This window comes from Amphiura filiformis, chromosome 2 (assembly GCF_039555335.1).
Source record: "Amphiura filiformis chromosome 2, Afil_fr2py, whole genome shotgun sequence".
NCBI classification, from domain to species: domain Eukaryota; kingdom Metazoa; phylum Echinodermata; class Ophiuroidea; order Amphilepidida; family Amphiuridae; genus Amphiura; species Amphiura filiformis.
In genome coordinates, this window is record NC_092629.1 from 97,533,246 (window position 1) to 97,559,134 (window position 25,889).

A 25,889-nucleotide genomic window follows, 5' to 3' on the forward strand; every position below is an offset into this window, starting at 1 on the left:
TGCAACATCAAAAACGTGGTCAGAGCGGCAAAGAGGCAGGAAGGTATGAAACCAGTATAAATACGATTACTGGCTTTCTTGACTCATATATCTTATAAGATAAATATTATTAACACGTACACTGCAGTTTTTTAGTTCAGGAATCGGATAGCAACGTTTGCACAGTATTTTTTGTGGGACATGAGAGCACATCAGACATATTGAATTGCATTCTGAAGACGAGGAATGTCCTTCCGATACCAAATAAGTTTGATTTTTTGAAATTTGCGATATAATACAAAATTTCTTATATCTTTGATATTTAACAGGAAGGAAACTGATTAAATCTAATGATATGTACTTTAAGTTTATGTAGCACTGATGAAAAAGCTGACCATCAATTAAAAATTTTGAATTTTCATATTAAAGATATACATTTTCCCCAAAAGACCTTCATTTTTTTTTTTTGGTGTGCTTTGGGGAAAAAAATCTATATCTTCAATACGAAAGGTCAAAATTTCATATTATGGACGGCTTTTCATCCCAGCTACATACATTTGAAGTATATATCATTAGATTTATAAAATTAACTTTGAGGACTGTTAAATTTCAAAAATATCAATTTTTAATCATTTGCCATGAAATGTGTATTATATCGCGAATTTCAAAAATTCAAAATTATTTTACATAAGAATTACATTCCTCATATTCTATATATCTGATGTGCTCTGAGGCCCCACAAAAAATATGTGAAAATGTCGCTATCCGAGCCCTTAATTGGCTAAAATTAGAATAATATGGCTCCTGCCATCACACTACCCTTTAGATAACCAAATGTTGCTCTCTACTCTGTGAAAATATCTTACACTTCCCATAATGCATTTCTTTCATTTCAATTTCCTGTACTGATTTTCTATCTAGTGCAACATGGGTTGATAGTGATGAAATGTACCTCAATGAACAGAACTTGCACAATATATTTATTTGAGTAAGATTTCAACATAATAAGTCCAAAGTTTTGAAATATATTCTCAAAATATAACCAGCTATTTCGAGTACTGAACCAATATTTGCATCGTTTGTATTCATTTTAGTGCATTTTTCATGCTGACTCCAAATATGGTCATGAAAAAGTACAATTCTGATTTTTTTTTTTTATAATTTTTTTTGGAATTTTCAAAGAAAATGTTCAACTTGTTATCTGCAGTTGACATCCATGTGGACAGGAACAAGCTCATCTAGTACAGCATATACATCATCAATTGTTGCCAGTCAAGGTCAAAGGTTAGAGGTCAGGGTTGAGTTGTCTGTTGCTGAGTGAAATTTTTTCACCAGGTTTAAAGGCAGGCATTCCAAGATATGGACAACTGGCACAACGAAATGCATCACCAAGATAACACTGAAAAGAGACAAGAATGAAAAGGTCAAAGGTTAGAGGTCAGGGTTGAGTTGATACTATTATCTATTTCAGCTCCAGTGACACCTCATTAATTTCCCTGGACCTTTGGATGTATTGATATAGTTATTTGCATTTTACTTATTTATTTTAAAAAAGTCAATATAACAGGGCAGTAGTGCTAGTTTTCATGCCCTTCCAGTGATAGTCTCCTACACAGCCAGTTTGTTTATGCTCCCTCCACACAAACAGTCTGCCAATGACCACGTATACGTTGTTTCTGATTAGCTAAGAGGGCGACAATGCCAAGTCTATGAGAACCTGATCAGAAGCGATGCATCCTGGAACTTGATTGCCAGGGGGTTGAACTCCTGGCTGAATAATCAGATACGCGAGCAGCACGTGCTGGATAGCGTCACGGGAAAAGTGCTAGCCAATCAAAAAGAACTTGTTCGTTATCATTAGCAGACTGTTTGTGTGGAGGGAGCGGAACCAAAGCTGTGGAGACTACTCCAGTGAACATAGAATTCTACACAGGATAATATGCATGATGTGCCACTAGAATTGGAACAGATAATAAGTGATATATTATCACCAGGTTTCAAGGCAGGTATAGTCTGTCTCGTCTCTAGTTGAGAGTAACGCCATGTTGGATTTCACAGTGGCAAATTTGAATCATTGCATTTACGTGATTTGAATCTACCACTGCGAAATCCAACATGGTGTTACTCTCAAATTGAGATGAGACGGGCTATGTCTGCATGTTTCAGAGTAGCCTGCGAATAAAAATGAGAAGCATGCAGGCAGATCCAGTCTGATCCAGGCAGATTGTCTGTGATACTTTTTATCATCATATTTAAAGAGAAGACTCTGATGGTGGACTTGTCACCAATCATCCCTTAGTCCTTCACGGCAGATCCTAAACACACCCAAATGTCTCTAAAATACACCCAAATGTCTCCTAAATACACCCAAATTGACTTTATAAATCAATACTTCCACTTCCACATGATGACGACGGTTGTTTTTGCTCTCCCTGCAGATACCAAATGTCTCCTAAATACACCCAAATGTCTCCTAATTACACCCAAATGTCTCTTAAATACACCCAAATTGATAAATACTTCCACATGATGTTGGTTGTGTTGTTGTTGCTTTCACTGCAGATCCCAAATACACCCACATGTCTCCTAATTACACCCAAATGCCTCCTAAATACACCCAAATGTCTCCTAAATACGCCCAAATGTCTCCTAAATACACCCAAATGTCTCCAAAATACATCCAAATGTCTCCCAAATACACCCAAATTTCTCCTGAATACTCCCAATACTTACACTTCCACATGATGACGTTGGTTGTTTTGTTGTTGCTTTCACGGCAGGATTGTCTGTTCCATTTTCTAATTCTTTCTGCTAGGCCACATGTACTGCAGAGAAAGAAAGGAATACACCCAAATGTATTAAGAAAAATGTGCCATATTGGAAAGTAAAATGTCCGAAACCATCTTGTAGGCCTATAATGCACCACATAAATGGTTAAAGAAAAATATTAATGTGCCACTGCTGCAACAACTGAAAGTCAGGAAAATAACGATGTTGGAAAATATCCTGTAGGCTTATTCTTTTGCACCAATAGAGCTAAATAGTCAACTAAATACCTTCAGAAGACAAGTGTAGCAGTTAGATGGCTAATGCAAAATATTAATGTGCATGCACCATCCGAAAGTCAAAAGTATAACGATGTTGGAAATCATCTTGTAGGCCTATTCTTTTGCACCAATAGAGCTAAATAGTTAACTAAATACCTTTAAGACATAGCATGTGTTTTTATTGTCTTTTTCCTGACACATTTTTTCTCACAACCCAAAAACTCAAGAATAATAACAAATATGATTAAATCAGACTAGTTGGCAAGCCTGCCCAATGTGCACTTACCAATTTTTGCAGGCTTTCTTCTTTCCAGAATTTGGACCACAGTCTGCTGTAAAATAAACAACAGATTGAAATTAGAAATACACCCAAATGTATTCGTAATACACCAAAATGTCTTGAAATACACTAAAATGTCACAGAATTTTAAAAATCTTCTTCTTCCAGTACATTTTATGTCAATATACACCGGGGGTGGGGTGGGGTTGCGGGTGGGGGTAAGGTGGGCAAGGAGAATAAATTACCTTTTGAATGGGCCTAGTTTTCTTCCAGTACATTGTTTGTGTCAATTCACCCCCTGGGTGGGGTTGGGTGGGGAACGGGTCTGGTCTTTGAAGGCATTCTTCTTCAACTCTATGTCAATTCATCCCTTGGGTCGAGGCTGGGTGGGTTGGATAAGGGGAATAGTTACCTTTTGAGTGGGTCTGTCCTTCTTCAAGTACATCATGTGCATGTCAATTCACCCATTGGGGTGGGGTGATGTGTTAGCGGGGTGGGGAAGGAGAAGAGATACATTTGAGTGCTGATGGGTGTGGCCTTTGATTATCTACTTCAAGTACATTATACACATCAATTCACCACCTGGGGTGGTGTCATAGGCGGCTAAAGTGGGATGGATGTGGGTATCAGGCCCCCCTTAAATTTTTAGGTGGGGTCTGACCACCCTAAAATCATAAAAGAAGAAAAAAATAAAGCAATAATTGCCCTCTGCATTTTCCTTTTTAGCATGAAAAACACCAAAGTTTTTGGCCCAAACGTTTGCGCACACTGGCCCATAAATAAGCAAAACACACCTTCATTTGGGGCTTAAAAATTGTCTAAAATTTTAATTTTTCCCATGTGTAAAAGAAGTCAAAATATGTATAATTTAATGCTTCAGGCATCACTGGGTGGGGGAATATCCACCTTTAAGTGCAGATGGGTCTGGCCTTTGAAAGTCTTCTTCAAGTACATCATGTGAGTGTCAATTCATCCCCTGGGTGGGGGTGGGGTGGGGAAGGAGAATATCCACCTTTAAGTACATCAGTCTTCAAGTACATCGTGTGAGTGTCAATTCATCCCCTGGGTGGGGGTGGTGGTGGGGTGGGGAAGGAGAATATTCACCTTTAAGTACATCAGTCTTCAAGTACATCATGTGAGTGTCAATTCATCCCTGGGTGGGGGTGGAGTGGGGAAGGAGAATATCCACCTTTAAGTACATCAGTCTTCAAGTACATCATGTGAGTGTCAATTCATCCCCTGGGTGGGGGTGGTGGTGGGGTGGGGAAGGAGAATATTCACCTTTAAGTGCAGATGGGTCTGGCCTTTGAAAATATTTTTCAAGTACATCATGTGGGTGTCAATTCATCCCCTGGGTGGGGGTGGTGGTGGGGTGGGGAAGGAAGGAGAATATTCACCTTTGAGTGCAGATGGATCTGGCCTTTGAAAATCCTCTTCCTCAAGTAGATTGTCTGTGTCAATAATATCCTGTACATATGCAAACAAACATAATAGGCAAATACAACATTACATTCATTCATTAACCGCCCAGAGCGCTTAACAAAGTCAGTTTGGGTGAGCGCTTATATTTTACATTGTTTACATAATTGCATACCTAAAAAATGGCCCAAAATAATCATCAATCATCATCATCAGTGTCAGTATGTTCTTCACCTCCTGGGAGATACTGAAGAGATGCTGCAGCCAAACAAAATTGTGTCGCTAGCCCAAGATCGCAACAGTTGGAGAAAGCTTGCGGTCGCCTCTGCAGCCGACTGATGATGATGATAATGATGAAACTTTTTCTAATCTCATTCATAGCCAATTATCAAAAATAACATAAAATATTAAATTTGGGAGCTAACTCTTAGCCTATACTCAAGATTTTGAATACTTAGACTTGTGCCAATTCTTTGAATTTTGTGTCTACAATTGTAAGAAAACAGTTTTCCCTCACATTGCAACAATATCAAAATTTGACTTTTATGGCCAGTTAGAACTACATAATAAGATTATGATTTAGCTATGTTTCATTTAGCAAAACAAGATAATCATTTTTTTCATTCTAAAAACATAAAAAAAAAATTAGTTCTGTGTATATTTTTCTGAAATCGAGTAAGAACTATTTTGATTGGTTACAAACAGGGCTATATCATGTATTGAGCCAATCAGAGATAGGGTAAGAATAATCAGTAGGAACTGTGCATAAAAGAGGTTAAAGATCTAAAAGCTCTATTTTGATTGGTTTCTCAGATGATTTTATCATGTAAATAGCCAATCACAGACACTGTAACAGAAACTTACCAAATCATCATCACCCATGTCATTACCCGATAAGGTCCAGACTTTGGCAACATCGGCTTCAACTTTAGGCTTATCTGAAAAAAGTCAATTAAACACAAAGTTTTAATCATTTATTTGGATTTTCCTAAAATGTTATGAAAAAACAATGTTCATATAGCTGGACTTGACAGATTTTGTACCTAAATAGTTATAAATTTGAATAGATAATAAGGCCCCCCCCCAAAAAAAACAAGTTTGTTTCCTATACACCAATCCGAGAAGCGTTTACTGTATTTGGCCCTCTATTGACGGCAACACAGATGTACCAGAGCGGAGATTTAATTAAGTAATTCAATACTCATGATTGTGTATTGAATATCACTGTTGTGTACAATTCCGGTACAATTCTGTATAGCACACAATAAATAATGGATAGAACCCCCGACCTCGGGACACCGCAGTTTTACATCGGGGACACCGCAGTAATGGCGAAGTCGGATAGGTGTATAGTGTGGACGCATTACATTTTTGACAGCTTAATTTGCGCATTAGAATTTTTTTCACTTACAAAGAAAAAAACACCCATAACAGAAAAAAAATCACACAACAAACGAGCGTAGTGAAAAACTACTGGAGAAAACATCACACATTTTTTTAAATACCTTTTTTAATCTGCAGGTTGAAAGGGGATCATAAATATTCTTGAATATGAAGAAATATGATTTTTTTTGTGTGTGTGTCGGAGAGACCCACTATGAATTCCCATTCCAATTTGCAGCAAAAAAGGGTGTGTTTTCATAATTTATAAAATAAAAATAAAAACAGCATTTCGCATTTGACTTTTTTGACCTGCTACATGTATACAGGAAACAAACATGTTTGGTTTTTTTGCCTAAAATTACTAAAATTTTGCGGTTCTCGGGTTGCGCCCAGGTCTTCACGCAAAGCATCAATCCATAATCGTCTACCTTGACACGCATCATTTTAACCTGGACAATTTCACTTGAAGCTGGATTATAAATTTGAAAAGATAATTTCACTGGACAACAAAGATTTTGCTACTGGGGCAAAAGTATGTGTTCTAGACGAAATTGAGCATGCTGATTCTGAATTCACAATTTGTCCATCACGTCAGGATTTTAAGATATATGTAAGGCCTATCAACAAATTGGCCTAAAATAAGTCAAAAATGCACTTCTAGTATTCTCACCTTGATTTCTTTCCACCTAATAAGGGCGATGTAAGTGATGAGCATGGTGAAAGATTCCCTTATGACATTTCAGTGATGGAAACAGGTGTCAATTGCGGTATAATAACCCTACCATTTTATGTCTTTTTATATTGCAATCTCAATAAAAATAAACTGAAAGTGTGACGTGCTGGGTAAATTCTGACTTCATATTTGAAATCAGCGGCCCTGATTTAGCCAAATACATGGATTTTCCTCCATCAGTAACAGATTAAAAGTTTTTATTTGTTGTTCAGTGGTTTAATGATATCAACTAGAATTTCGTGGTTCTAGACCTGCGCGGCTCCACCTTGACGCCCATCATTTTATCCAGTGCAATTTCACTTGACCCCAAAATGACCTTCACATTATTTGCCTCACTAAGGAGGCCGTTCCCTACCATATTTCATGAACATGCAGCAGTCTATGGCGATTTGACCCCAGATGACCCAAAATTGACCTTGACATTTTTGCCTTGTTTCAGTGGTCGTCCCCACAAAATTTCATGAACCTGTGACAATCTATGGCGATTTGACCTAGGATGACCTTGGACGACCCCAAAATGACCTTGACATTTTTTTCTTCCAACAGTAGTCGTTCCCACCAAATTTCATGAACCTGCAACAATATATGGCAATTTGACCCTGGATGACCCCAAATGACCTCACTATGACCTTGCGATTATGCAAAGTTTGCGCTGAAAATCAGGTCAAGAACCTCTGGCTGTGCTACTCTCTGCCAAGTTTCATCACTGTAACTCATACAGATCACCAGATAATCTGTGCACAAGGTTATTTTGCTTGATATGCATAAATTATGCAAATTAGGTACTTAATTACCATATTTTGTGACGAAAACCTACTAAAATTTGGAGATCGCCAATTGCCACCCCTCCACCAAATTGCATCACTATACTCCTTACAAGTTCCGAGAAATTGCACTTTCGCAAGCTTCGGACGGACAGACAGACGGACAGCCAGGAAACATAATACCTCCGGTGGAGGCAAAAAAATCAAAGTCTTAGCTAGTCCCCTGTCCGTCTGTTATTTTGGAGCAAATTGGAGCGCTTTGCTCCTGAAACAGGCAGTATTTCAGAAAGCAGGACTTACTTTGGAAAATCCCAAGTGAGGGACAGTCCCTCAAAATGAGAGACAGTTGGCAGGTCTGTATCTTTTTTATGTTGGTCAGTGAAAAGGTGGCTAAATATTATTGGTCAGTGAAAAGGGTCCTTTTTGGGCGAAAAATGCGAAGCATTTTTCGTCCTTATTGCGATGGGTTTTGGCATACTTATTTCCTCACAGCGTTGCAGAATAAAAAATAAAATAATCGTGCTGTCTATGTAATCAGGAAACTACAGAGGCGATAGTGTACATTTAAATTTGTCATTACTACTTCATGTTGATATTCAAACAGTGCTATAAAGTTGTCTTACCAAGGAATCTGTTTGTATGTAAAGAAATAATTGTTTTACAACTTGGATGAACTAGAATTACTTTTATGCAAATCCGAAAATTGCAACAGATATTTTTCATTTCTTTAAGATTTAGCGGTATTGCCAGATTGTACGTACAGTTGGGCTACATTAATAGCCTCATTATAGTTTTATTGATACTGGCAAAATACTTGCCTGTATGTGCTTGTTGTTATGCTATAGCGTATAGAATCTGTTAATGATACTTTAAGCACACAGTCAATTAATTTATGTCAACATGACCTTTTCACAAGGCTGTGTTTATATAACTGAATTCATTTATACAAACACAACCTTGAGTAAATTAAAGGAGTACTTAAGGGATCTGGACTGGGCGTTTAGATAGTATTTTGTGGGACATGAGAGCACATCAGACATTATGGAATTGCATTCCTAATACGGAGAATGTCTTTCTGATATCAAATAATTTTCATTTTTGAAAATCACGATGTATAAATAGGCCTACAAATTTTATGACAAATTATTAAAATTTGATATGTTTCATATTTTTTTTTTTTTATAGTCTTCGAAGTAAATTTTATAAATTTAATGACATATTCTTAAAGTGTATGTAGCTGCGAGGAAAAGCCGATCAATTGAAAAATTTTGACCTTCCATATTGAAAATATGGACTTTTTCCCCAAAATGACCTAATTTTTTTTTGTGTTTTGGGAAAAAGATCCATATCATAAATACGAAAGGTCAAAATTGTCAATTGAACGTCGGCTTTTTCATCCCACCTACATACACTTTAAGTAAAAATCATCATTTGCGAATTTCAAAAATCAAAATTATTTTATATCAAAAGGGCATTCTTCGTATTCAGAATGCAATTCAACATGTCTGATGTGCTCTAATGTCCCACAATAAATACTGTCCAAACGTTCATACCCCATCCCTTAAATGGGGAAACTTAGGCAGGCGATAAAGAGAAAATATATTTACTTTACCACTTATGGATCCTGTCAATTGAGACTAAAGCGCTTCAGACTCCGAGTATTATGCGTACAATATTGTATGTACAATATATACGTTATTTAATCTATTGCCATTCTATTTCCAGTAATGTTTAAGTTCTAACGAATGTTTGATGACGAAAAATCGATAATATGTTACATACAATACCTAGCAGAAATATATTATCGATTTTACGTCATCAAACATTCGTTAGAACTTAAACAGTACTGAAATAGAATAACAATAGATTAAATATCGTATATATTGTACATACAATATTGTACGCAATAAAAAGTCTGTATACTGCTTTATGTCTGTTAAGTGAGGGCTGTTATTTGAACAGTTATGGGATTAGTTACGTTTATGAACATAGAGGATGTTACGCTTATGAACATGATTTTCAACATTGTTAACAATATTGCTAGTATGTCAACAAATGAAAGTTCTGTAATTTGTTGAAATTCTTTAATACTAAATTATTTTGAATGTCATCAAATTGTAAATCCCTAGTCACATTTTCGATGTATTAACAACTAGCTATGTAGCAAAGACGTTAACTTCATGTACAAAACATTAACGCTCTTATTTTGTAAACATTGTATACCCATAGCTACATTAATCAACAATAAATGTTCTGTATTATTGTTCCTTATCCTTCATTTCTATTATAGACTTTCAGTGTATTATCAAGTAGATGTATATGTATAACAGATGTTATTCGTTTGTAAACACTTTATTTCATAAACATAGGATACCCAAAGCTACTTATTATGCTAACAATGAGCGTTCATTGACTGTTTGTAAACACTTTATTTCATAAACATAGGATACCCAAAGCTACTTATTATGCTAACAATGAGCGTTCATTGACTGTTAGGCTAAGTAAACGTTACAGGATAATATGTATTCAAATTCTGCCTCAAGGTTCCTGCTTAAATTGTGTTCAAGAATCAACTAAGATTTATTTAGCCCACCTTTTGCCAGTAAATAGGCTGTCATGAATTATCCAGTGTATTTTTATTATATCGTGCCGGTCTTATCACTTGGTACACAATAGCTCACCAATCTGAAAGCCTGTTTTAATCACAATGGTCAGAATTAAATAGCCAAAATGATTAGACAAACTAAGATTGGTAATACTATTTCTGCATTCAAATGTGTCAGTTTTGGTGTGCCTCAAGGTACAATTTTGGGCCCACTTCTATTCACGATGTATATCAATGATCTGCCTCTAACTGTGTCCAGTGATACCAAAATCACGCTTTATGCTGACGACACTGCCGTGTTTACGCTCATCAAAAGACATAAATGAGATCAATGTGCATCTTAATGATGATCTTAAACAAATTACATCGTGGATGGAAGTGAACAAATTGACCTTAAATGCTAAAAAAACAAAAGCCATGCTTTTTTGTTCAAGTTATTTTAATGCAAGGGTTGATGAGCTAAGTCTTTACATGAATAGGGAACAACTTGAAAATGTCAATCAATGTAAATACCTGGGAGTCATTCTCGACCAAAATCTAAAATGGGAAGCACAAATTAATCAAACTTGTTTAACAGTTTCAAATACATTGGTATGTTGTACAGAATCAGGGAATGGCTATCTGCTAACCACATGAATACAATTTATAAAGCTCTTATTCTTCCAAGATTGACTTACTGTGATACTGTATGGGGAAATTGCAATAACACACTTCTGAATAGGATTGAGCGTCTCCAGAACAGGGCTGGAAGGGCCATTCTTAAAGTTCCAGTCAGGACACCGTCTTCTTTAATCAGGGAAAAACTTAAATGGAAGCCTCTTAACAACCTTAGACAAGACCATCTGTGTCTTTTAACTTATAAATGTGTTGCTGGTTTTGTTCCAAAGTATATGCAAACAATTTTTACTTCAGTGAAAACCAGTCATCGTCACAATACCCGTGGTAGCGCTCATGGCAATATTGCACTTAACTTCAAACCCAGAATTGAAGCTGGTAGGCGCTCATTCTTATTCAGAGGGCTAAGGCCTGGAATTCACTTGATTCTAAACTGAAATCACCTCTCCCAATTAGCACAGCAACTTTCAAAACAATATACAACTCTCAATTTTATGATTCTTAAATTGTAGTCTTTAATTTGTTTCATATTTTGGATTCATTCGTTTATTTTGCAAAACAAGATTTTTTTGAGTTGTATTTATACTATCATGCTAGGCCTTTATACTACTATTTTGTGCAATCAGTTTCCATATTGAATTATTTGTATTTGACATTAAATGAATTATTTAGTTTGTATTTGGTGCAATCAATTGTTTTGAATAATATTAATGTTTTATAGCTATGCTGGTTCATAGGTTGATTTTGTAGTGTTTTATCTTTTAAGTAGTTTAAATGCTTATTGGGTCCCCATATTATTTGATCCTTTATTCTATATGCTTTGCCTATGTATGTAGTATTAATAGTATTTTAAACATGTTGTAAAGTTACATTGTAATTTGATTTATTTTGTAAGCATTGTATTTATCTAAATTTGCAATATTATTGTGTATTTGAATGTATGTAGTATTTTTAAACCTTAATAATTATGTTATGTAAATGTTGTATTGATCCCTGGGCCTCAAGGAAGAACAGATGATTAATTGTGTTTTCAACTGATTGAGTGTCCCAGGTTAAAGAAGAAATAAAACAAACAAACAAACAAAATAGGCTACACTGTCCATACACTGAGTACAGTCTCTAGGCAAAATCATAGGCTAAGTACCGTAGTCCTTGTCATTTGAGGTACGTAAAAACATACTCATTATGATCGATGCGAATTATAGAAACAGTTCAAACAATAAAATAACTACACCTTTATCTTGACACTTCCTCATTTGTTCGCCCTGTTCCTTTTTAAAGGAATTTTTATTTACAAGAAGGTCAGTGATTAGGGTTGGTATTTTCACATGCTCCAGATCAGTGTTTAGGGTATGAAATTTGAGGGCGTGCTTGAGGATGACAACACATGAAAGTATATGAGTGGCTCCCCCGTACTACCGAGCCTATTTGAAACCCTGTGTATGTCAACTGGACAGCACCTATCCTCAAAACTTACCAGGTATTTTCTTTGCAAAGGACAAAGGTAATGACACTGCTGAGCCGACCTCAAACTCTGGTTTATGGCATGTCATTTGAATAACTTTTATGTCTGCACTGGTACTGTGTGCTGATAATTCATCTGGGTTTAGTTTCACTTCTTGTACCTGTAACAAAGAATACACCCGAATGTATTAGGAATACACCAAATGTATTAGGAATACACCCAAATGTATTAGGAATACACCCAAATGTATCAGGAATACACCCAAATGTATTAGGAATACACCCAAATGTATTAGGAATATACCCAAATGTATTAGGAATACACCCAAATGTATTATGAACACCCAGATGTACACACCAAATGTATTAGGAATACACCCAAATGTATTAGGAATACACCCAAATGTATTAGGAATACACCCAAATGTATTAGGAATACACCCAAATGTGATGAATGCCATTAGTGAAAACTCAATGTTAGTCATGTAACACTCCAGTGATCCTGTGTGCCACCTTAAGTCTCACCTCAGACATATTAGTGAAGCTACAGATTTGTTTTAAGTCTAGAGTACACTCTTATGTTTAATGTATTGTAAACTTGCTTAAGTGAAGCCACAGATTTGTTTTAAGTCTAGAGTACTCATATGTTTAATGTATTGTAGACTTGCTTAAGTCTCACCTCAGATATATTAGTGAAGCCACAGATTTTGATTGTAGATACTAGCTTCTCGGCTGTTCTTAAGTTTGATGAACTATCACCTGAAAAAGAGTAAAACAAAGATCTTAGAGTGTCCCTGATTGGTCAATTACATAATATAATAAACACTTTAACATTGGAGGCCTGAGCTTTTAAAGGTTTTTACTAAAATATTTCTATTAAGAATAGTCCCATCCCTTGTTATATATATTCTCTACTTACCACTATGATAACGGTCTCCTTATCAAAAATAAACCATTAGGTTTAAGAATTCTCACTATTTCAATTCTTATTATGAATTGAGGGCAGCATATACTTGATTCTTCTTTTTATGAGCAATACAGAGATTCAAATTGAGGAGCACCGAGAATCATGGGACATGAGAGCACATCAGACATATCGAATTTCTGAATGTACGAGGAGTGTCCTTTTGATATCAGATAATTTGATTTTTTTTTTTAAATTGGCGATATAATACAAATTTGATGGCAAATTATTAGAAATTGATATTTTTTTGATTTTTCATGTTTAATAGTCCTCTATAAATCTATGATATGTACTTAAAGTCTATGTAGCTGGGAGAAAAAGCTGACGTTATTTGAAAATTTTGACATTTCATTTTGAAGATGCACATTTTTTTTCCCAAAAAGGCCTCAATTATTTTTTAGCTGTTTTGGGGACAAAATCACTGTCTTTAATACGAAAGACCAAAATTTTCAAATGATCGTTAACTTACATACACTTTAAGTAAATATCATTAAGATTTATAAATTTTACTTTGAGGACTGTTAAATATCAAAAATATCAATTTTTAATAATTTGCCATAATATTACATTGTGAATGTCAAAAAATCAAAATTATTTGATATCATCAGGACATTCTTCGTATTCAGAATGCAATTCGATACATGTATGTCTGGTGTGCTCTAATGTCCCACAATAAATACTGTGCAAACGTTCATACCCCTTCCCTTAAGGAACCTCACTATTTCAGTTCCTATTATGAATTGGCGCAGTATATACTGGATTCACTTTTTATGAGCAATAGTCCCATCCCGTTATATTACATTCCCTACTTACCATTTTTTTCATTTCACATTTGTTTTCAAACAACTCGTTAGCTTTGAGACAAACCTTTTTTTTTTTTGCCTTATCAATAATAAACCATTTGGTTTAAGAATTCTCACTATTTCAGTTCCTATTATGAATTGAGGGCAGTATATACTACATGTACACTCACTTTTTGTAAGCAATAGATCCATCCCTTGTTATATGTGACCCATCGGCACAACTGAGCCCTGAAGTCGCCAGTCATCATTTTTGAGATATTCAACCAAAATATTCTGCTTGAAATTAGCTTTACAATGATGTATATCATGTCTATAGTACGTGACATTTAAGTTGTGAAAAATCAATAAAACAGTCAATAAATCCTTTGTTTCCTATTGTTTATAGTTAAGTTCGATGGAGCATATCTCAATAGTGGCACTGGCGACATCCGGGCTCAGTTGTGCCGAGGGGTCACATATATGTTCTCTACTTACCGTTTTTACATACAGTCTCCCTTATCAATAATAAACCATTTGGTTTTAGAATCCTCACTATTTCTGCTAAATGTTCAGATGAGTGGACAATGTTTGCAGGAGGTATCGCTTTCAAGTGCTGTGTCAAAGCTTGAATTGCTGTGTGATGCTATAAAAATAACAAGAATACACCCAAATGTATTAGGAATACACACAAATGTATTAGGAATACACACAAATGTCTTGGAAATTATACCCAAAAGAGCATACACAATTTCCCAAATACACCCCAATATTTCTCAATAGCCTCCAAATACACCCAAAGGTTGTGGGAATACACCCAAATGTCTCCCAAATATCTTGGGAATACACCCTAAACACCCAAATGTCTCCCAAATATGTTGGGAATACACCCAAATATCCCCAAAAGCCTCCCAAAAGCCTTGGGAATACACCCAAATGTCTTGTTACTTACATAATGTGAGTCTTTCCAAGTTTTCAACCTGTATTCTTCCTGTAGGCCCTACATAAGTATTCAAATTGTCTACAGTAGATTTGACAGCATTTGGTGAGTGACCTGATCCCCATACGACTAGAACAGATTGACCTGGCTCTATCAACCTAGCGAAGTCCATTTTGCTGTAGAAAAATAACAAGAATACACCCAAATCTATTAGGAATACACCCAAATGTTGCAGAAATACACCCAATGAATTAAGAATATGCCCCAATCTACATGTATTACTAGGAATAAATTAATGAATATTCATTAGCACACACAATCCAATGCGAAATTTCAAGCCACAAAGGACAGAGGTCAAAGGTTAAATGCTTAGATAATCTTTACAGGCATTTGAGAAAAAGTTGAATTTGTTTTTAAAATGAAAAGAAGTTTGCAATTTTGTAATCACCAGAAACATGATGCTTGGGCATTCCTTTAACATATTTCCATTATTTTCTACATCCTCTACACCTACAACTTAAACAAGAGCACCAATGGTGCTGTAGCTGTGGTGCTAAAAATATTGAACTTCAAAATTTTATGAACATCCCTATCATAGGGTAGAAACTATAGTTGTACAATTTGTACAAAATGTGACCCGGCAGCACAAATGAGCCGTAAATTCCCTAAATTGTATTCTGAGTTACGATGTAAAATGTGTGCGAAGGTCGCATTCATCGGTAACTTAAGCTGGCCCGACATCTGTCTCATTTTGATAGTCAAAAACGAATCGATAATTGTATTGTTGAAGTGGATAATAAGCTTCTACCTTAGAGATGGCTATAGAACTTTTGATGGCTCTGGTCTTTGTTTGCTTTTGCTAAATCCTGTTCAAGTGGTGGGTTACCAGGCATTGTATTTTGTACAGGTATGCATAGGCCTAACCAACAATTAGGCCCTTCGCACTTGATTATTAGTTTCCTGTTAACCGCCCGCGTCCAAAATTGAAAATCTCAAAACAATTAATTATTTTATTTTTATTTCTAATTTTCTCCTTTAAAATAACTTTCAACTACTTTTACTTGCCATTTTCTGACTTTAATAATATCAGCAATAATTAATGATGAATGAACAAAGAGTACAACTCCACCTTCACTTATTTATAAAATCAAATCTTGTTGTGAAATAATTAAATGCCGCTCTAGTCAAAAGATCAAGAGATCCCAAGCTAATTTTTCAGTTCTTGCAGAGAATTACCTCTTCTTTGATGAAATGCTATTCGGAGAGTCAGGTGATGTTGGCGCGTGATAATACAGGCGTGCAAAAATAGGAAATTTTGACCTTTGACCTCTGTCAACTCGGTGCGCCAACGAAATCCCAAAAAATTTTTGCTGAAAAATTTAACTTGCCATGGCGCAGCCGTTATGATCTTTGAAGTTTGCACGAGGGCGCTTTTCATCAAATCATTGGATTTGCTGATTTTGTCGCCATCAAGATCCCAATTTTTTTTTTTCTTGGTTTTGTAATGTAACCATTTGGTACTTTAAAAAATGCAAAATGCAGGTTGGGATGATGATGGCGCATTTATGTTATGCACCTCAAAGTTTACCATTTGCAAGTAAGGCTCAGAGAGGCTGAAATTTCAAGAATTTTTTCAAGCTGAACGAGGGCGCTGTGCACGCTCATATTTTACACGTGAGTTGTTGGTGCTAATATGTACCAAAATTATTTTTTTTTTTCAAGTCTATTTTTTTTTGTATCACAACCCCCCTTATTCATGTACATAATAAGGAGACTGGTTCTTAATAATTAATAATTAAAAGCCACCTCATCCCTTTTTAAAATCTTCAACAGGAAACTAATAATCAAGTCGAAGGGCCTTAACAATGAGAGAACTTTCTTAAACCTCGTTGACTTGGGGATGATTTGAAATGACTGCCAATTATGACTGTTTGATATTTATTGCCAGCAATGTGGAAAAAGAGACACATGTAAAAACTTAAAAAGCTATAATTTTGTTGAAGGAGCCAAGTTCAACAAACCATAACCCCGCTTCTGGATATTGTTTGAAGTCAAATGATATACATTTGTAGGCCTACCGTTTTTAAGTTTATGATGTTTATTTATTAAACACAAAATAAAACAAAATTGACCGGGGGAGGAATTTACGGCTCATTTGCCGTGAAGTTACGGTCACAAATATACATTTTGTTATAGGGTCATGTGTCATATGGTGGGGCACATTTGCGTTACAAGCACCGATTTTGATAATTTGTCCTCCTTTTCACTAAAATTGTTACATGTCTAAAACTACGGTATACATCTCACACCAACAAAACTATACATTTCTGGAAAGCTTATGTTCCAAGGAATCCAACTATGCAAAAATGAAGTTGGTATACAGGGTGCATAAGAAAATATATAGGGTGATATAATGAAAAAAATTAATTTTACTAGTAAATTAATAATTTATTGCATTTACTACTGATATGGAATACATCAAATGTAATCTAATTTTGTGGCAGGCAACACAGTATGAGCTTGAATAAAATTTATACTTAAATTTGCGATGTTATGAATGACCAAAGTGGTGATACAGGGTGTGAAAATATACGTACATTGTAACTTCACGCACAAAATGTTGATTACATTTTGAAAATATTTTCTTTTAGAGTGTATCCTACATTTATTTTAACTGCATATTTGGGTTCCTGGGGTAAAAGGCTTTCCAAAAATGTATACATTTCCTATCTTAGGGTGTATAATTCTCAAGATACAACAATTGAAAGCCAAAACGCATGTTGTGACTGAAAATCTTGACATTTGTGTGTAAGTAAATAGGAAAAATTGAGGAAAAATTAATAGCTGAATAAGAATAATGAATGATCAAGCTTTCATTTGAGGTATGATTTGCAAGTATAGCACACTATTTGGCAATAATATAATTCAAAATTCAAAAAGATGTCATGTCTCCCATAGAGAATGCACATACTCCTCCACCGCTTATCCTCCACCACTTATCCACCAGGTTTATCTTCGTTAACATTTTGGTATTTTTCACTAATTAAACAAATTGGCATTCCAAATTGAGAAACATATTTGAAAATTACCGTACTGTTTGTAATAAACGCTCCCCCTCTAATAAACGCCCCCTCCAATTTTTCTGTGAAAAATTGACAAAAATGCAAACATTTCCATGCCATATCGTGTCAGTACGAGGAACCCGTACCGTAGTAGCTCTGCACAACGGTATGGGATGAAGTGTATACAAAAAGCTAGTGCAACGTTGCACTAAAAAATACAAGGCTCCTGTAGCCAAAATAGTTGCATGTTTGTCATAATATTAATTACACAGCTTCTTGTACTTCTTGTCTAAACTCTTATGCTTGTAATTGTAATTAATACCCCATTAGTTATTCAGAATAAATAAAAATTCATTAACACATGATCCACATCGGCGCACCAAAACTGAGATGGCGCTTCAGTGCAAACTTAGATAGGGCAGCACCAATACGAAAATGTCATACCGATAAATGATGTGTCTGTTTTGCCCGTTATTTAAGTTTGTGTTGCGAACTAATATCGTGTAGGTAAGCTTAAAACTTGCATCAGTCATGTCAGTCACGATCGCTATATTAAATGGACAAAACATATTATGACTCAACTCCCATCCATTGCATTGCCTAATTATGGTAGAATTTCACTAATTCCGTGTACTTACAGGAGTAATTTTGTTGTATTTCCCACGAAAATGTAATTTTCCGTGGGCGCCGCCATCATGTATAGTCGTGAATCCCTCCTTTTAATAGGAGCACCATCGGGAAATTGAACCCGATTTTTAAGCTTTTTCACGCCCCTTTTGGAAAAATGCAACGCCCCAGGCGTTTATTACAAACAATCACGGTAGAATAATCAGGCTGTATTTAATGAGACCAAACTTGATGCAATTGGACCAAGAATAGCCCTGTGACAACAAGTTAAATCAGAAAGAGGAAAAGGTAACGTCACCAGGTATTTTGGGGTCCAACCATACGACACACGACCACAGGCCTAAAATAGTTGTTCGACATATAATGTGATGTCCTGCTGAATTCGGTTCCACAGCAAAACCAAATTCAGGTGGTAAATGATTAAAATGAACGAAAATAAAAGACCTAAAAAGACCAAATTTTGCCGGACTCAAGGAGGACTCGGAGCCGAGTCCCGAGTCCAAGCCTTGCCATGGGGTCCGAGTCCGAGTTTTTAGCTTCCGAGTCCGAGTCCTTGAAAAAAGGACTCAAGTCTGAGATAGGTATGCCCACATTGCCTATCATAGAGGGCTCCTTCAACACCCAACTTGTGACCACAGAAATGGCTTAACTGTGTAATGCCCATAGGAAAGTACAAAATTTGAAATTTGGATACCAGAAACTTTACGTAGAAAGTAAAAACTGTCAATTGGTATACCTTGATACAAAAGTTATCATACAGTGATAGTAATATTTTTTTTTTTTTTTTCTGCTTTTGTGTAAAATGGATCGCTGTGCTGAAAAATGCTGCATTTGTACAGTAATTCATTGTAAAGATACAGTCGATGATGGTCACAGAATATGGGAAAAGACATTTGCTCATTTTTGTCCTACAGATATGGTTGACCCTAGACTGCGGAACTCAGTCCTCAATGATAGTCAGTCATTTATCTTTTGGTGGTTATATGACTATCATTTGAGGACTGAGTTGTTATGATATATCTTCCGAGGTGCAATTTCAGACAATACAATGTAGCTGGGGATTTTTGGGGCAGAGGTCATCTATTGAATCCTTTCATGACCATTGAAGCATAGTCAAGTCTGCCAAGGACACTCAGCAGTTGTAAATTGAAAGACCATGTCAACTTATGCCTGGTCGAGCACCCTCACAGACCCTAACGTAGTGAGGGTGCTTGGTATATCCGCCATGTTTCAAATACATGGATGGCCAGCATAATGTCCCATAAATTTAAGCTTTATGAGAAGCCTATTTCGGTTGCAAAATGAGAACACAGAGTGGCCAATCTTTAACCCACATTCTCAATCTCTCATGCCAGAGGTTAAAATAAAAGCGATCCTAACTAATTATCAAAAGATCGTAAATTTAATTTCTTGAAACATGCTGGCAAAGCGATTTGTTTACAAGTAAACAATCCTTGTTCCGACACCGATACCGTTCATTTGGCTTAATTCGGCAAACCACGTGATCATTCAGGTGAACTAGGATTGGACGATCGATTGCGTTAAATTTTATCCAGGTTACCAGGCCATTCTAATGGCGATACTCGCGTCTTGGAAATATTTTTCAACCACGTTGCAAAATGATCGAAATACACCATCAAAGGCGACTTCGATCGGTAAGCATCATTGAAACTAAGCAATATTCTTTTGATTTTTTCGATAAAATTGTAGTTTACAGTTTTGATTAGTTTGATGAGAGTGGATTTCAAAACCAGTCCACTAGTAGGCGTTGTAATTGACAGTTTGTGGCAATCAATTTCACGATTAAAATCTTTCCTTTGGGGTGGTTTCCATTTCTTGCTATCATTTAAAGCCTGAAAGCACCAATACTAAAGATAGGCTATCAGTCGCTTGTGCAGATATATGTTTTAAACATTGGATTCCATTTCTTGTTTATTGTTCACTGTATTGGAAACGCCTGTTCTGTAGTATATTGTATTGGTTGTACTTGTATTTCCGAGGCATAATGTCAACTCTCGACAAAAGAATGCATGCATGTCAAAGGTCATCTGACACCAATTTGGTGTTTGTTATGCTCCTCGAAATTAGTACCTTCACGGTCTATGTCTGGGTTGACCCCTCATTTTTTTCAAGTTAAATAATCACCTTTCCAAATAAAACAATTTCCATGTGAAATATCCTACTTGAAAATTTGATGATCATACCTATCCGAGTCTAGTGCCGTACTATTACGCTGACTTTACGTTGATTCGGCGAGGAGGGGGCGATTTAAACCTCCTGGTTTGTTTACAAACAGAGAGGTAGACAAAAAACCGTTCCGCATGTCCAAACACTCAAGTATCAGAAGGATGGTCCACAATAGCGTGATTCACGTAACCTGAATAGGGATTAAAAAGCTGTCACGTAGAACCATGTGCTTCTATTGTCCAATTTGCCATCAAGATTTCATATGGAAACAGTTCAGACCCAGTACAAGATCTGTCTGTATCTGTGTGGATACTGCACTGGCAGCTCCGTCTTGAACAATCGAGCAGGAATTGGTGTGCACCGTGGTGATTAGTCTTGCTTGAGGAATTCTTGCACAGCTGTTTTGAAGCTGGTTGAGTCTTGAATGTTGATGATTGATTGTGGTAATTGGTTCCAGTCTATTATAGTTTTGGGTAAATATGAATATTTATAATGTGTTTTTGCACAAGTGATGATCTGGTATGAATCAGAGTGAGTATGCCGAGATTGACGCAGGCTTGGTTTGAGTAGGTGTTCAACCCGGCAGGGCCAGGAGGCCCTGTCTGGCTTTGTGGAGAACACATAATCTGTTGGCAGTTCTTCTATTTTGTAGAGTGTCCCAGTTTAAGTTCTTGATGACTTTGGTAATGCTGGTTGTTCTGTTATATGTGTTTGTTGTGAACCGGGCAGCCCGTTTTTTGGATCATTTCGATTTTATTAATGAGATCTTTCTGATGGGGTCCCATACCGAGCTCGATAAGGGGTCTCTACAAGAGACATGTAGGCTGTTTGTTTGATTGGTTTGGGACATGCATAAAGGTTTCTCCTTATGAAACCCAGAGATCTATTGGCAGATGAAGTTATGTTATTGATGTGAGTTGACCAGTTTAAATTATTAGAGATGTTAACACCCAAATATGGGTAGTTTTTCACTTCCTCCAGTGTGTGTCCTCCAAGATCGTAATTGAATATTTTTGGATTTCTGACATGTGTTATACGCATTGTAAAACACTTCTTGACATTAAAACATAACTGCCAGTCCTCCTGCCACTTCACTAAGGAGTTAAGATCCTTTTGGAGAAGTGAGTGGTCTATGTCGTTGATGATTTGACGGTATCTGACACAGTCGTCAGCAAATAATCTGACATGGGAACTGATGTTAAGGGGCAGGTCATGTAGGTACGTCGAGAACAGGAGGGGCGAAGCACGGTGCCGTGAGGGACGCAAGATTCGGCTTCTGTCCAAGTCGAGTGTTCTCCACCGACAACGACCCTCTGTTCACGGTGCTTGAGGAAATTTGAAATCCAAATGAGAAGGTTATTTTTAATGCCATAATTACTGAGTTTTAAAAGGAGACGGTTGTGGGGGACAGTGCCGAATGCTTTTGAAAAATCCATTATTATCATGTCGGTTTGGGATTTGTTGTTTAATGAGAGGGCCAGGTCATTGATGGTGAGGAGTAATGGGATTCACAGGAATGTTTGATGCGGAAGCCATGTTGCTTGTCGGTAAGAACGGAAAATTTATCGAAGTGATTCATGATTTGGGAGTGGATTATGTGTTCCAAGACTTTACTGCAGACTGATGTTAGTGATATGGGCGATAATTTGAGCGTCGGTCCGGTCACCTTTTTTAAAGATTAGGGGAAATATTGGCACGCCCAGCCAGGATGATGGTATCTCGCCCGGTCTCTAAGGATTTTTGGAACAATATTGTCAGGGCCGGGCTATTTCCTCGGCAGCTACCTTGAGGATCGAGGCGGGGACACCATCAGGGCCTGAAGCTTTGTGTGGATTTAAGCCAGAAAGGAGTTTATAAACACCATCAACAGAAATTGTAAAGTCAGGGATAGGAGGATATTACTGGGTGGGATGTCAGGTAATTCTTTTTTCTCCTGTGTGAAAACTGATCGGAATTGTTCATTTAGAATACTGGCTTTGATTGTATTGTCAGATTCAAACTTACCATGTTGTTTCAGTGTTGGGATACCCACAGAGTCTTTTTGAGACTTTTATGTGGGTCCAAAACTTCTTAGAAGATTCCGTACAGATGGAACTTATGTAGTTCCTATAGGAGCGTCTAGTTTCCTTTTGGGTAGTTCTCGGAGGTCATGAAAATGATCAAGTGACTCCTGGTTTGGAGTCTTCTGGTATGAGTTGAAAGCCCTTTGCTTTCTTTTTATTGCATACGTTTTTACTTTCACGGTTGATCCAGGGAGAGTATTTTTTCCCTCACAATGCGGGAAGGAATATGCTCTTCCATGACAAGATTTATTTTGTCAACAAACTCACAGTAGAGGTTTTCTACTGAGGACTGGGAAATATCTCTGGTAGAAAGCCCAGCACTAAAATCTCTGAGGTCGGCTTTTAGGGCCTCAGTATTAGCTTTTATTCAGAGGAAGATTTTCCGGGATTTTGTTTGATGAGTTTGGGTTTTGATATTGATGGTAATAATTGGAATAGCGTCATGATCGCTAATACCTGGGATCACTGCAGAGTCCTCGACCAGGGTTTGGTTATTGGTGAGGAAGATATCAAGGATGTTATTGATACGGGTTGGCTTTCTGACAAGTTGCTCGAGACCAAAGTCAGAGAATAAATCTAAAATTTCCTAGATAAATTTGCGTGCCGGGCATTGGGCTTCACAGAATAATTTTTCCCAATCGATGTCGGGGATGTTGAAGTCTCCTGCTAACCAATCTGGGCACCATTTGTCTGGTTAATATTATTTAAAGATTCACGAAGTTGATCAATGTACTTTCGGTGGTGGCTCCAAACTGTTGGGACCTGTAAAAGGAGCCAATGGTGATTTGTTTGGCCTTGGATCTGAATAGTGGCCCAAAGCGACCTGCATTGAATTTGTGTTGAGGTCAGTACGATGGAGTCACAACTAAATTAGATCCTTAAAAAGCTAGCAGGACTCCACCTTTTGAAGGACCAAAATCGCGGTCTTTCCTTATCACAGAGTAACCTTGGGAAACAATTCATTGTTGTTGATGGATGGGTCAAGATGGGTTTGGACCCAATAATAATATCAGGGCTATGCTGCTCAATACAGCAAGCAAGATCTGCTGACTTACTTCTCAGACCCTGGAAGTTAACAACTAACACTTTAAGTTGTTTCCTGACTCCTTTAGGTTTTTACGCTTGTTGACGGTTGGTGATGATGAAGCTAGGGGGGAGCTTGGGAGCTCTGTACTAGAATTATGAATACATGAATTTGCATCAGAATTGATATCACTGGAATTGGATAGGCAATCAAAACTATTTGAAAGCTCAAGATCACTGTTGGCAAAGGGAACTAGAAAAGTTGGAAGCCCACACTGGCAACATATCCATTCAAGGTTGGTGCATGCAAGGCGTCGTAGACAGCAGTAGACATGTTTAAACAATCAGCGATGGAACCATCCCTGGCAGCCGTCACAACTGACAGCGTTGATTCCATCTAGCAGCCTTGCCACACAAATCACAAGGGAACTTGGGTTTGTAGGGGCGAGGGTTAGAGTGGAAGTCCCCAGCCTGCATCATCACCAAGAAAACATACATTAGAACCAGTTTGGGGTTCCATTATCCAGATATAAACCAATAGGTTTCAATTTATCACTCATATGATTTAGAAAACATACAATACCTGGAAAGTGTTGGTAATTTTGATGTGGTGACATCAGTATGTTAGTTTCAATTGTATCAAAGATCTCAGGGTTATGATCCAGGGCATGCAACTTGTAGACACCTATAGATATACTGTATGAGTTCATTGTTGAGGTGTCATAATGAAGGGCAAGATTGTAAAGCCCAACAAATATCATAGACAAATTAAAACATTCACTAATATTTGAACACAACATGGTGGAGCTCTTAAATCAGTTCGGTCTCACCTGTATGCGTGCTGATGGACAGGGCACTGACCCGCTTGATTTAGTTACCTACACGCTACCGGCAGCCATTGTAAGCTCTCGGCAAAGTAGAGTTAAGTTTCCATTGTGGCTATCATATTCCCTTGTAGAAGAAAATCCAAGTCACAATACAAAATGGTGGCACTATCAAAAGGCGTCACCGTGGCGTGAACTTCGATAACGTGTGACAAAAGATTAAATGGGTATGCAAGTGCGTAATGTCTTTTACTCAGTAAACTCCAAGTTCAATAGAGTTTTTAAAGAAAAAGCGGCGACTCAAGACTCCCAGGTGGATGAAAATCCAAGATGGCAGCTGTCCGATCGATCGGGATCGATCAAGGAGACGTCACACGTATGCTCGATTAACGTGTGACAAAATATGGTAGACGAGATGGTTTCCAAAGTGCAGGAATTTGAAGTCAAAATTAAAGCAAGACTAAATCACGCGAGCGAGAGTAAAAGTTAGTCCCGATGATCTGGAGTAACTAAATTTACAGATGGTAATGTTCCTGAGGCAAATTGGCTCACAAAAACGGAATTTTGACGGAATTTGGAGTCCAAGATCTCCACGATTTCAAAGAGATGCTAACACCTCGATGAGGGCGCACACTATATCATGTCAGAAATTAATATTTTGTTCTGCGTCTGATTATTCGCACTAATCCGAGTCCATGATCAGGACTCGAGTCCTCCAACACTGAATATGAACCTTACTTAAAGCCTATGATGTCTGGTAAGTAGCATGGTTATATTTTATAATAATATGATGAGTCAGAAGCATGCCATGGAAGAGTCGACTCGACTCGTCTCAGACTCAGGCAGCATGCAGTACGCAGTGCAGTGTGGAGTGACTCCAAACATGCCAAACCATGACTCTGGCTGCATGTCTTCATGTCTAGAGATGTAAATGCTTTAAAACTATGATTTGCATCGAAACCACTGTTACATATTATATACTCACAATTGACAGATTCTCTGAAAAAAAGTCACAGAAAGACGTTTCTTCGTAAATGACGTTGGTAAGCTTACGTGACTACGCAAAAGTTTTGTGACCCGGAAGTGGTTTTTCTACATTCAGGTCGGACAGCATTGACCAATCAGAATACA

At 37.0% G+C, this 25,889-nt stretch overlaps 1 protein-coding gene across 1 annotated transcript; it reads right to left on the bottom strand.

Moving 5' to 3' along the window:
- Positions 1 to 1,163: 1,163 nt before the first annotated feature.
- LOC140146887 (anamorsin homolog) lies at positions 1,164 to 25,843 on the bottom strand. Its single transcript, XM_072168779.1, is given in 12 exon segments — positions 1,164 to 1,378; positions 2,713 to 2,784; positions 2,786 to 2,804; positions 3,313 to 3,358; positions 4,704 to 4,773; positions 5,590 to 5,663; positions 12,303 to 12,450; positions 12,969 to 13,048; positions 14,531 to 14,646; positions 14,648 to 14,678; positions 14,985 to 15,148; positions 25,744 to 25,843. Coding segments are annotated over 11 exon segments (930 nt in total). The 5' UTR covers positions 15,145 to 15,148; positions 25,744 to 25,843; the 3' UTR covers positions 1,164 to 1,264.
- Between the last annotated feature and the right edge of the window lie 46 nt (positions 25,844 to 25,889).